This window comes from Pristiophorus japonicus, chromosome 4 (genome assembly GCF_044704955.1).
Source record: "Pristiophorus japonicus isolate sPriJap1 chromosome 4, sPriJap1.hap1, whole genome shotgun sequence".
Lineage (NCBI taxonomy): Eukaryota > Metazoa > Chordata > Chondrichthyes > Pristiophoridae > Pristiophorus > Pristiophorus japonicus.
The window spans coordinates 306,456,717-306,470,315 of NC_091980.1; the positions used below are offsets into that span (position 1 = coordinate 306,456,717).

General features: G+C 44.9%; 1 protein-coding gene across 2 annotated transcripts in view; it reads left to right on the top strand.

Moving 5' to 3' along the window:
• dglucy (D-glutamate cyclase) overlaps window positions 1–13,599 on the top strand; it is a 99,952-nt gene that overhangs the window by 25,364 nt on the left and 60,989 nt on the right. For both annotated transcript variants that reach the window (XM_070879672.1, XM_070879673.1), the window contains exon 2: window positions 4,251–4,362. In XM_070879672.1, coding sequence (XP_070735773.1) covers window positions 4,260–4,362 — 103 coding nt within the window. In that variant the 5' untranslated portion in view covers window positions 4,251–4,259. The remainder of the gene's footprint in view (window positions 1–4,250; window positions 4,363–13,599) is intronic.

Here is a 13,599-nt window from a genome sequence, read left to right on the forward strand (position 1 = left end):
ACAGTCTAAGGAAAAGGGGTAAGCCATTTAGGACTGAGATGAGGAGAAACTTCTTCACTCAGAGTTGTTAACGTGTGGAATTCTCTACCGCAGAGAGTTGTTGATGCCAGTTCATTGGATATATTCAAGATTGAGTTAGATAGGGCCCTTACGCCTAAAGGGATCAAGGGGTATGGAGAGAAAGCAGGAAAGGGGTACTGAGGTGAATGATCAGCCATGATCTTATTGAATGGTGGTGCAGGCTCGAAGGGCCGAATGGCCTACTCCTGCACCTATTTTCTATATTTCTATGTTTCAAGTGTTTTCGAGCACTTTATGAGTGAATTGCTTTGAAGCACAGTGATATTTGTTATGTAGACCAATGAACCAGACATTCAGCCCTGGTAATGTGATCAATGACCAGTTAAACAGTTTTTTCTTGGTGGTATTGGTTGAGGGAGAAATGCTGGCCCAGATACCGGGACAATACCTGCTCAGTGGAATAATAGTTGGGGGAAATCCCTGCTCTTCTTCAAAAAGCACTTGCTGGCGTTCACCTGAATGACTAGAATGGGTAAATCAAACCCCGGTTTAACGCGAACATACGAAGTTATGATTGCAGGGATATGGGGAAAGATCCGGGGAGTGGGACTAACTGGATTGTTCTTCCAAAGAGCCGGCACAGACTTGATGGGCCGAATGGCCTCCTCCTGTGCTGTACTGCTCTATGAACAATGACCCTCTGATCTATCCATCCCATTCCAGACAACTGTAATACCTTGTGTATCATAATATATACACTCGCCACCCCAGCGGAAACCACGGGAGAGGCAAAAAAAACCAGGTTAAAAACCCAGGCCAATTTGGTAGAAAAAAAATCTGGGAAATTCCTCTCCGACCCATCTAGGTGATCAAAATTAGTCCAGGAGATCACTCTGGCCCTCAATTCCCTGCAGTACCTACCCTTCTGTAAGAGGTAATGTCTGTCCCAGCCAGAAACAGATCCAGCTCTCGCTTAAAGGAATTCAGCGAATCAGCGTTCACCACATGAGACGGTAGCCTGTTCCAGAGGTCCACTAATCTCTGGGAAAAGAACCATCTCCTGACATCTAACTGAGATCTGGCCTTGTACAACTTAAACTTGTGACCCCAGGTCCTTCCTAACCTATTTATTTGGAACAAAGTGTCGACTGGTACACAACCTATTCCCTTCATCATCATAAACCTCAATCAGATCACCCCTAAGTCTAAGCTTCTCTAAAGTGTGGAGTCCCAACTAAGATGCTTTAGACTGGGACTTAGTCCAGTGGCTCTCCTCTGCACACTTTCCAAAACTTCTATCACCCACCATGTGAGTAGACCAAAACTGGACACAGTATTCCAAGTGAGGCCTGACCAAGGTCTTATAGAAGGACAGAATAGTCTGCCTCATCTTATAATCAATTGTCCTATGAATGCACCCCAATGCTTCATGGCATTGCTCATGTACCTTTAGAGATGTAGGCACTAGAATGCCAAAGAATGATGCCTCCTACAAAGCAGGATTCCCTCAGTGTTTCAATTAAGTGTCAGCCCAGATTATAAACTAATAGTGTGGGGATTGCATCCAAACGTTTTGACCTAGTGATGAGTTATTGCTTTCAGCACTGGTATTTCATTTATCAGAAGAATAGGTCTTAAATGGCATTAATTCAGAAACTCAGACAGAAACCTCTTAGTTAGGAATCTCTCCCTCTCCCTAGCACCTGTCTGAGGCTGAACCAGACTGTTCGTAACCTTGGTGTCATATCAGACCCTGAAATGAGCTTCCACCCACATATCCGCGCCATAAACTGAGACCATCTTGTCCACCTCTCTAACATCGCCCGTCTCCACCAGTGTGTGTATGTGTGTGTGCGTTTAAGTGAGTGTGTGAGAGTATACCTGTGTGTAAGAGTGTGTCTAAGTATATGTAAGAGTGTGTTTGTGTGTGTAAGAGTGTGTCTGTATATAAGTGTGTGTTAGAGTGTCTGTGTGTGTAAGTGTGTGCACATATAAGCATGTGTAAGAGTGTGCCTGTACATAAAAGTGTGTGTCTGTGTGTATAAGTATGTGCCGGTGTGTGTCTGTGCATGTAAGTGTGTGTGTAAAACTGTGTCTGTGCATGGAAATGTATGCGAGTGTGACTATGCATGTGCCATATAGTAGAAATGCAAAAGGATAGATAAAAATATGACCGGATTTCTCATCAGATTGCCTCATTAATCTAGGTGTCAGAGCCACAGAGATGTTTAGTGATTCCCATCACACTGTGCTTATTGATTTTGTACAACAGTTTTTGCAGTCAGTGCCTCGCCCCATGTTTCTTCATATTGGACTAAATTGCGGTCGAAAGCTGCTGCTGGTGCAAGTCCCGTCCGAGCTGAGCTATCCTGTCCACCTTGTCTGGCCGGCACCATAGCCTCCTTTTATTTATTGTGTCCTCAATACTCATGCATACCCCTTTAGTGCTGTTCCTTTATGATTATGAGCACCTAATCCAGGCTGACACACCCAGTGCCAGTACTGAGCCATGCTGCACTGTCGGAGGCGCTGGTTTTTGGATGAGACAATAAATCAAGGCTGTCCGCCCTCTCAGGTGGACATAGAGGATCCCACTGCACTAGTTCGAAGAAGAGATGCGGAGTTCTCCCAGGTGGTACATCGGCCCAGGGTAGTTTTGTGGAGCACTGTTGATTACCCAAGCTGAGGTTGAAAACTGACTGAGCCATTGGGAGAAACTGCTCTTTTGGGGGCAATATCTCACAGTCCTTTTAAAATTCAACCCTGTTGCAAATAAATTTGATTAGCTGGACCATCCTTTTTGTTTTATTCCATCTAGTTGTATAGATTTTCAAAAGGAAAATCTTTAACTAGAGAGCGATAATGACAATACCGGTAGAGAGTTTTAAAATCTCATAAATAAGCATCTATTTATGTCCGTCTGATTTGCACTGGCACCTGTTCAATTGATACTATAATTGTGATATGGCGACTTATTGTGGTTAGGTTAAACTAACTGGATAATACAGGTCCCGTAATTACTGCAGGTACTGCTTCACCAGAGGCGTGTCCAGAAATATTACTGCACACATAGCAATGTGGCACGATCATTTACAGCTAAACTGGCTCTTTCATGCCACCAATTGCTGTGGACTGCGATTAACCATTAGACAAAGTGGTAAGTTTCAGCCAAGCAACAGTGACTGCATTATATCCTCGCTAATCCGGGTTAAACTTTAATTCGGTTAAACTTCAATCTTGACTAAGTTGAGAAATCTTAATTGTGTAGCAGTCTTTTCGTGAAAGACATTTTCATTTAGTCATGAACGCTGGAAATCCATATCCGTCGATGTACGATGAGGTACAGTATAATCAGAGTCAGATGGAAAGGTTTTGAAAAAAATTTTTTAAACCTCACCTTTTTCTTTTTAAAAAAAAAGTTGAGAAATCTGGTTTAAAAGCCAAGATCCAGATTTCAGGACAGCACCGAGGAGGTTGAAACACCATAAGAGAGAAATAGAAAAGAAAGACGTGTTTATATTGCGCCTTCACAACTACCAGACGTCCCAAAGTGCTTTACAGCTAATGAAGTACTTTTTGGAGTGTAGTCACTGTGTAATGTAGGAACGCAGCAGCCAATTTGTGTACAAGCAGCAATGTGATAATGACCGGATAATCTGTTTTTAGTGATGCTGGTTGAGGGATAAGTAGTGGCCCAGGACACTGGGGATAATTCCCCTGCTCTTCTTCGCAATAGTGCCAGGGGTCGTTTACATCCACCTGAAAGTGCAGACGGGGTTTAACGTCTCATCCAAAAGACGGCACCTCCGACAGCGCAGCGCTGAACTGGAGTGTCATCATAAATTTTTGTGCTCAATCCTCTTGAGTGGGACTTGAACCCAAAACCATCTGACTCAGAGGCGAGAGTGCTACCCACTGAGTTGCAGCTGACATTGCTCCTTTCTGTGCTGCAAAATTCAATGATGCAATGGAATAATTGCAGAGAGTTAAAATACATTTTTAAAAATGAAAAAAAAGTTTGACAGTTTGAACCTTTAAAGTGCCAATAAAGTAGGTCCTGTTTATGTCAGTGGATTAATATTCAGTGTAAATGCGGAGACTGCAAGCAGGAACTTGCTGGGAGCTGATGCGATCGTGCTTATTGGTGGATTTTTTTTTACTGCCAATTTCTATGTATTCATGCTTGCTTTAAATGCATTGTGCAAAGTCTCCATTATTCTTTCTTCCAGGACCCAGCGATGTTGAGTATTGGCTCCTTGAAGTCCGTGCTGCCAGCTTCCGCCAGAAGTTTGATCCGAGCTGGCTGGCTGCGGGGTGTGGGCACCTCGGCGGTGTCCCAAGGTACCGGGCACAGTTAGGGCGTAGCGCCAATCCGCCAATATTCCGTGCTTCCGCCGCTCGCTGAGTGGCCTCGGCACTGGTCACAGCGCCTGCGCAATCTGCCACACCGAGCTGTGTTGAATAGGCCACAGCCCAGAAGGCTGGTCACTTTGCGTTAAATCGCTTGTGTTATGTCTCATGGCACAAACATGCACACAGCTTCCCCAGCCCAGAAAGGAAGGGCAAGGGTTTGGTTGTTTTAACTTAAACTCACTGGAGAGGAAAACCTTCTTCTTCGGCAGTCCCTCGGAGTCGAGGATGACTTGCTTCTACACTAAAAATGAGTTCTCAGGTGACGGAAGAGTCCAATGTGGGACCCACAGTCTCTGTCACCTGTGGGGAGGAAAACCACGGCATTGGGTGCAACACCAGTTATAAACCCTGCCCAATATTACTCTCCGCATTAAAATCGGGCGAGCTGTAAAATTGTCCCGACGAGAACATTGCAGATTTCCCTCATCGCTATTTATAAGAACATAAGAAATAGGAGCAGGGGTAGGCCATTAGGCCCCTCAAGCTTGCTCCGCCATTCAATAAGATCATGGCTGATCTTCGACTTCAAATCCACCTTCCCTCCCGATCCCCATATTCCTCGATTCCCTTAGAGACCACAAATCTATCGCTCTCAGCCTTGGATATACTCAACAACTGAGCATCCACAGTCCTCTGGGGTAGAGAATGTCAAAGATTCACAATCCCCTGAGTAAAGAAAGAAACACTTGCATTTATATAGCGCCTTTCATGACCACCAGACGTCTCAAAGTGCTTTACAGCCAATGAAGTACATCACTCTCAAATTCAATGTGAAATTCTATCATATTATGATCATTCTTCCCCCAGATCCCTTATGAGATTACTAATGTGATTTGTTCAGTCTATGTGCCAGCTGTGGCTCAGTGGGTAGCACTGTTGCCTTTGAGTTGGTTGTAAGTTCAAGTCCCACTCCAGGGACTTGAGCACAAAATAATCTAGCCTGACACTCCAGTGAGAGAGCACTGCACTGTCGGAGGTGCTGTCTTTCAGATGAGACATTAAACCTAAGCTCTGTCTGCGCTTTCAAGTGGACGGAAAAGATCCCATGGCACTATTTCGAAGAAGAGTAATGGAGTTATCCACGGTATCCTGGCCAATATTTCTCCCTCAATCAACATAACAAAAAAATCAGATTATCTGGTCATTATCACATTGCTGTTTGTGGGAGCTTGTTTGTGTGCAAATTGGCTACTGCGTTTCCTACATTACAACAGTGGCTACACTCCAAAAGTACTTAATTGGCTGTAAAGCACTTTGAGACGTCATGAAAGGTTCTATATAAATCCAAGTCTTTTTTCTTAATATAGGAAGATTAAAGTCCCCCATATTATTGCATTACCTTTGTTATAAGCTCCTCTTCTTTCTTGATTAATACACTGACCAACAATGTAGCTACTGTTAGAAGGCCTACAAACTACTCCCACCAGTGTTTTCTGCCCGTTGTTATTTCTTATCTCCACTCGTACTGATTCTTCCGAGTTCCTGCTCTTCCGAGCCATGAAACTTCTTCACTATTGTCTTTATGTCATCCTTTATTATCAGGGCTACCCCGCAACCACCGTGCCCCGCCCCCCCCCTGCTGCCTGATAGTCTGCATCCCAGAGTACTTAAGGAAGTGGCCCTAGAAATAGTAGATGCATTGGTGGTCATTTTCCAAAATTCCATGGACTCTGGATCAGTACCTATGGATTGGAGGGTAGCTAATGTAACCCCACTTTTAAAAAAGAAGGGAGAGCGAAAACAGGGAATTATAGACCAGTTAGCCTGACATCGATGGTGGGGAAAATGCTGGATCAATTATTAAAGATGTAATAGCAGTGCAATTGGAAAGCAGTGACAGGATCGGTCCAAGTCAGCATGGATTTATGAAGGGGATCATGCTTATGAAATCATGCTTGACAATCCAAACCCTAACCCTAACCCTAAATCTTCTAGAGGTTTTTGAGGATGTAACTAGTAGAGTGGATAAGGGAGAACCAGTGGATGTGGTGTACTTGGACTTTCAAAAGGCTTTTGACAAGGTCCCACACAAGAGATTAGTGTGCAAAATTAAGGCACGTGGTATTGGGGGTAATGTATTGACATGGATAGAGAACTGGTGGGCAGACAGGAAGCAAAGAGTGGGAATAGTGACTAGTGAGGCGCCGCAAGGTTCAGTGCTGGGAATCCAGCTATTTACAATATACATTAATGATTTGGATGAAGGAATTGAGTGTAATATCTCCAAGTTTGCAGATGACACTAAGCTGGGTGGCAGTGTGAGCTGTGAGGAGGATGCTCAGAGGCTGCAGGGTGACTTGGATAGGTTAGGTGAATGGGCAAATGCATGACAGATGCAGTATAATGTGGATAAATGTGAGGTTATCCACTTTGATGGCAAAAACAGGAAGGCAGATTATTATCTGAATGGTGACAGATTAGTAAAAGGGGAGGTGCAACAAGACCTAAGTGGCATGGTACATCAGTCACTGAAGGTAGGCATGTAGGTACGGCAGGCAGTAAAGAAAGCAAATGGCATGCTGGCCTTCATAGCTAGGAGATTTGAATACAGGAGCAGGGAGGTCTTACTGCAGTTGTACAGGGCCTTAGTGAGGCCTCACCTGGAATATTGTGTTCAATTTTGGCCTCCTAATCTGAGGAAGGACATTCTTGCTATTGAGGGAGTGCAGCGAAGGTTAACCAGACTGATTCCAGGGATGGCTGGACTGTCATATGAGGAAAGACTGGATCAACTGGGCCTTTATTCACTGGAGTTTAGAAGAATGAGAGGGGATCTCATAGAAACGTATAAGATTCTGACGGGACTGGACAAGGTAGATGCGGGAAGAATGTTCCCGATGTTGGGGAAGACCAGAACCAGGGGACATAGTCTTAGGATAAGGGGTAGGCCATTTAGGACTGAGATGAGGAGAAACTTCTTCACTCAGAGGGTTGTTAACCTATGGAATTCCCTGCCGCAGAGAGTTGTTGATGCCAATTCATTGGATATATTCAAGAGGGAGTTAGATAGGGCCCTTACGGCTAAGGGGATCAAGGGGTATGGAGAGAAAGCAGGAAAGGGATACTGAGGGAATGATCAGCCATGATCTTATTGAATAGCGGTGCAGGCTCGCAGGGCCGAATGGCCTACTCCTGCACCTATTTTCTATGTTTCTATAGCGAGAGGCTTTGAGTATAGGAGCAGGGAGGTCTTAATGCAGTTGTACAGGGCCTTGGTGAGACCACACCTTGAATATTGTGTGCAGTTTTGGTCTCCTAATCTGAGGAAGGACGTGTTTTCTATTGAGGGAGTGCAGCGAAGGTTCACCAGACTAATTACCGGGATAGCAGTACTGACATATGAAGAAAGACTGGATCGGCTAGGCTTATACTCATTGGAATTTAGAAGAATGAGAGGGGATTTCATAGAAACATATAAAATTATGATGGGACTGGACAAGGTAGATGCAGGAAGAATGTTCCTGATGTTGGGAAAGTCCAGAACCAGGGGTCACAGTCTAAGGATAAGGGATAAGTTATCTAGGACCGAGATGAGGAGAAACTTTTTCATCCAGAGAGTGGTGAACCTGTGGAATTCTCTACCACAGAAAGTTGTTGAGTCCAGTTCGTTGGATATATTCAAGAGGGAGTTAGATGTGGCCCTTGGGGCTAAGGGGTTCAGGGGTATGGAGAGAAGGCGGGAGTGGGGTACTGAAGTTGCATGATCAACCATGATCATATTGAATGGTGGTGCAGGCTCGAGGTGCCGAATAGCCTGCTCCTGCACCTATTTTTTATGTTTCCCCCACCCCCGGCCTTTTCCATTTCTTCTATCTTTTCGAAACACCAAGTAGACTAAAATATTTAATTCCTAACCTTGGTCACCATGCACCATGTATCTGTGATGGCTGTCAGATCAAACTCATTTATCACTATTTGTGCCATTGTTACAAATGCTTCCTGCATTCAGATAAACAGCCTTTAATTTGAACTTTTTACCATTATTCCATGCTTTCACCTTATTCGCTGATGCACTATTACCGTTAAACACTCTGGGGTCGGATGTGCATTGCTTTGCGATGCCCATTAACACCTCCGGGGAGTGCTAATGGACCGCAAAACAGTTTTAACCCAGGGTGGCGCTACCTGCTCCCATGAAATTACACAGGAGTTAGACGAGGCGCTGCAATGGTAGCGCTGTGCCCCACTGGTAGCGCTCCGTGCCGCCGGACAACCGCCAATGACATCATCGCCATGCGCATCGACCCATTTCCGCCCCGCAGCAGAAATTGGACAGTGCCCCACGAGCCTGCCGCTAGCGGTATCAGCACCAGCCTCGCGGGTCATGAACCGGGCCGACATCCGCTTGTGGGGCGGAAGCCAGAGTACTTAAGGAAGTGGCCCTAGAAATAGTGGATGCGTTGGTGATCATTTTCCAACAGTCTATCGACTCTGGGATCAGTTCCTATGGACTGGAGGGTAGCTAATGTAACACCACTTTTTGAAAAGGGAGGGAGAGAGAAAGCGGGTAATTATAGACCAGTTAGCCCGGTTAGTGGGGAAAATGTTGGAATCAGTTATTAAGGATGAAATAGCAGCGCATTTGGAAAGCAGTGACAGGATCTGTCCAAGTCAGCATGGATTTATGAAGGGGAAATCATGTTTGACAAATCTTCTGGAATTTTTTGAGGATGTAACTAGTAGAGTGGACAAGGGAGAACCAGTGGATGTGGTGTATTTGGACTTTCAAAAGGCTTTTGATAAGGACATCGTGAGGTCCTCGTGCCTGTCGGATAAGGGCAAAGGCCGAGGCTCCTCCAGCACTGCACCTGTGGTCCCCTTACCTGCCTGACTCGCTGTCACACCCTGCTGTCCCTGACCATTAACCAGACCTGTACCACTACCTAACCTAATGGGTGTGACGACCTCCTGGATCAAGCGTCTATCTAACTCTGCCCCTCTCTGATGCCCTGCAATGTCTGCAACTCTGACTCCAGCTCAACAACTCTGACCTGATGTTCCTCGGCTCAGCAACAAGACTTACATTCATACAGCGCTTCGTCCCGTCTCTGAGAAATGTCCGCAAGCACTGCACATCCATATTATCATTGGAAATTTGCTCAGCGGCCTAATACGCTACGAGAGACACAGAGAGAAAGGCAGGCAGGCAACTCCTTTCCTCATTCTAAGTTGGTATTTTTTTTAAGAAAAAAAGGATGTTGAATTTTGAAAATGGCCAAGCATCTGTGAAGGAAACAGATAAGCATGGAGAGTTTGACAGGTGGGGAGAGGTGATTTCTGGCCTTTGGGCAGTGTGTGAGTGTATGGGGATGGTGGAGTAGATATATGGATGGAGGGTTAAGGGTAACATAAGTGATGGAGCAAGAGGTAGGGGAGAATACAGGGGGTTGAGATGTTTTGTAAATTCGTTCCGGGATGTGGGCGTCGTTGGCAATGCCAGATTTTATGGTCCATCCCTAATTGCCCTTGAGAAGGTGGTGGTGAGCCACCGCCTTGAACCGCTGCAGTCCGTGTGGTGAAGGTACTCCCACAGTGCTATCAGGGAGGGGGTTCCAGGATTTTGACCCAGCGACGATGAAGGAACGGCGATATATTTTCCAGTCAGGATGTTATGTAACTTGGAGGTGATGGGCTAGTTCAAAGGGGAAGAGGTGGGTGTAATGATGAAAGTGAGTAGGTGGCAGGAAGAGAACAGGTCTTGGGCAGGTCCTAGGATAAGGGATTCAGAAGTGATTGGGGGTGGGGTGCTACTGAGGGCCGTATTTCACCCCTCCCCCACCCACCAATCCCAAATGCAGCTCGTCATATTTTCCACCGAAAGGAAAGGACGGTGAGAGAATCAGCATGAATAGGCAAGGTGGAAGGAGTGGCAGCGAGGAGAGAAAGAGAGGCAGATAGAAACAGCCCTAGCATAATTCGGATAATATGGTTGCTCTCTTACCTCCCACTGTAGCCAGGGAGCTGATTTCAGTAGTAGTGCCTGGGGACAAAACACGATGCAGCGAGAACTCACTGTGCTGCCTGCGGACCTGGCAATGTAAGAAGTACTTTGATCTCAGTTTATAGCGCCAGGGCCCACACAATTTGTCAGCAATCGAAAACAAATGTCCCACTGACATAGACTCACAAGCTAAGGAACTCTTCCTACTAACCTTTTAAAAACCAAGACCATGAAGTTATTCAAATTGCTATTTTTTTTAAAGACGCAGTAAATCTCCTGGCTTCGTATTGATAGCTGAGCGTGGGCAATCTAGCACGAGAGCGATGTTGCCCGATGGTGGAACCGCAGGGTTGGCACTTGGCTGATTCACGATTTGAAGCAACTGATTGTGCTTGAGCTGCACATTAACACCTTCATTCACTTGTGGCACTTTGAAAGAAAGGCTTGCATTTATATAGCGCCTTTTATGACCTCAGGGCATAAAGGATCCCTGGCCACTATTTCAAAGAAGATTAGGGGAGTTCTCCCGGTGTCCAGGCCAATGTATCCGTTGATTTTTTCCAGGGAGTTGCGCGGCTGCGCAGCTTAAAGAGAGCATTGATCCTGGCCAATATTTATCCCTCAACCTGTAATAGAGCTCCCCCTAGTGGACTACTGCTCTATCTAGTCGCCTACTGTGGTAATGCAACTAACTACTGATGTAAATAATAAAAGGGTCATGTGGCAAAGTCACATGATGACAGGTTTTCTGTATTAGTGCCATCTTGTGTAGAGTGTGTGCTTTAGTGATGTCGTAAGAATGTATCACATTGGCAATGAGGATAGGATTTCTGGATTCCCTAGCTGAAATTTTTGTTGGTGGATGATCCAACCAATCGACAGAGAGACTTCGAGAGGTTCTTTGTTTTGCAGAACAGCTTAAAAAAAAACAAGATCAATTTAAAGCACACTTGGCCGAACTGTCAACGAGATGGCCGCGCCTATGGGAAGAATAGGGCGCTTGGATGAGTTCCATCGTGACCGAGAGACTTTCAGAGCATATGTGGAGTGGCTTGAAATGTTTTTCATCACAAATTGCATTGTTGAAGTGCCCGATGATGAAAACCATAACCGGGTGATTTTAGAAAGGAAACGGGCTATTTTCCTGACTGAAGCACACCCCGAGGTGTATGAAACCTTGAAAAATGTGCTTGTTCCCATCAAGCCAAAGGACATACCACTGACTGAGATTCTACAGTACTACAGTCCTGAGCCCCTGGAAATTGCTGAACGTTTTGGAATACGAGATAAGTTAATTAACGAGGGTATCAGTGAGTATATTGTAGCTTTAAAAAAGCTATCCATTCACTCATTTCGTAAACTTTCAGGATTGAGCATTGCATGACCGCTTTGTTTGTGGGATGAAAAATGAAGCAATCAGAAGGAATTTGTTGACAACCCCTAACTTGACTTTTGATTTAGCTTGTCAGACAGCTATGTTGGTGGTTATGGCCGACCAATACTCCCGAGAATTTTGAACCATTTCCAGTCATCAGACAACTGAGGTGAATCACCTGCAGGTTAAAAGTAAAAGTCAGTTGTGTACCAAGGCCTCAGCAACTGGCCAGGGTAACAGCGCATTGAAGTCGTGCTATCGGTGCCTGGGACAACATATCGCTCACAAACTATCTATATGTGAAGGCAGAGTGTTTCTTCTGCAAGAAAACTGGGCATCTTGCATAGGCATGTCGACTGAGGAGTAAATCAACTTTCAATACTAGAAGTAGAAATTGTCAGACACTACATAGCATTGAAGAGAAGCAACAGGACGAGGAGGTTCTGGAGATAAACATCACAGGAGCACAAAGGTATCTCACAGCAATTCGCAAAGTATCGTCATACAAATAGCAGGAACTAGGATACCCATGGAAATCGACACTAGTGCATCCGTGAGCGTCGTACCGGAATCGCTGGAGCTCGCAAGTTGTGTGATTTTCGACTGGAGAAAATGAAGATAGAGCTGCAAGGCCACTCAGAAGAGCAAATTCCTGTTGTAGGACGTATCACCATACCTGTGAAATACAAGGATCGGTTTTAGAGCTTGCCTCTCACAGTAGTGGTAGGAGATAAGCCTGTCTTGATCGATAGAAATTGGTTGGGATCACTGCAGCTGGATTGGAATGAGATTTTTCGTGTGGAAATGAAATTTGCATCGAAAGATGACATCATCAAGCAGTATCCGAAGATGTTCCGCGAAACAGGCAGTCCGATCCAAGTCTTCAAGGCGAGTGTCAGGGTGCAGAAAGATGCAAGACCAGTTTACTGCAAGCCATGTCCCGTACCATACACACTCAAGGAGAAAGTCGAGAAAGAACTCAAAAGACTATAAACTGAGAATATTATCTCTAAATTAGAAGTGTTCTATTTTTCATAAATTGATGAACTGCCAGTCACAGCTGAAGAGATTGATAGAGCAACCAAACGTGATCCAGTTATGTCAAAGGTGCATGATTACATAGCAAAATGGCTGGCCAAACCAGGTATCAGAGAAAGATATTCATCCATACTTTGTTCGTGGGAATGAATTATCAGTGGGTAAAGATTGTATAATGTGGGGTGCAAGAGTAGTTATCCCAAATAAGTTCAGGTCCAAATTGTTAGGCGATCTTCAGGACTAGCACCTGGGAATGTGCTTGACCAAGAGTTTTACACGCAGTTACTTGTGGTGGTCAGGTTTAGATAAAGATATCGAGTACATCATTAGTCAGTGTATAACATGTTAATCGGTAAGCAAGAAACCACTACAGCCATGGAAATGGCCTCCCAGGGTGTGGCAAAGGTTAAATGTAGATTTTGCTGGGCTAGAAGGACAACAATTGTTCATTGTGATTGATAGCCATTCGAAGTGGGTAGAGGTGTTTCTGATGCAGAAAATAACAACATGTAAAACACTAGACAATTTGCGAAGATTGTTTTCTTCCTATGGCCTCCCAGAAGAAATTGTGTCTGATAATGGGTTGCAATTTGGTTCAGACGAATTTGCACAGTTCATGAGCAGAAATGCTGCCAAGGATGGAGTCATGCCCATAGAGGGTTGAAGACCTGAAAAAAAACAAGTAAAAAATAAAAAAACTATCCGAAGGCCTTCAGGGTACCCCATCTAGGTCGCTGTTGAAAAAAAAAATTAAAATGTTCACTTACCTTTGTTTCAGGTTCTTCACACTTGCCATCAGGGACAGACCAGC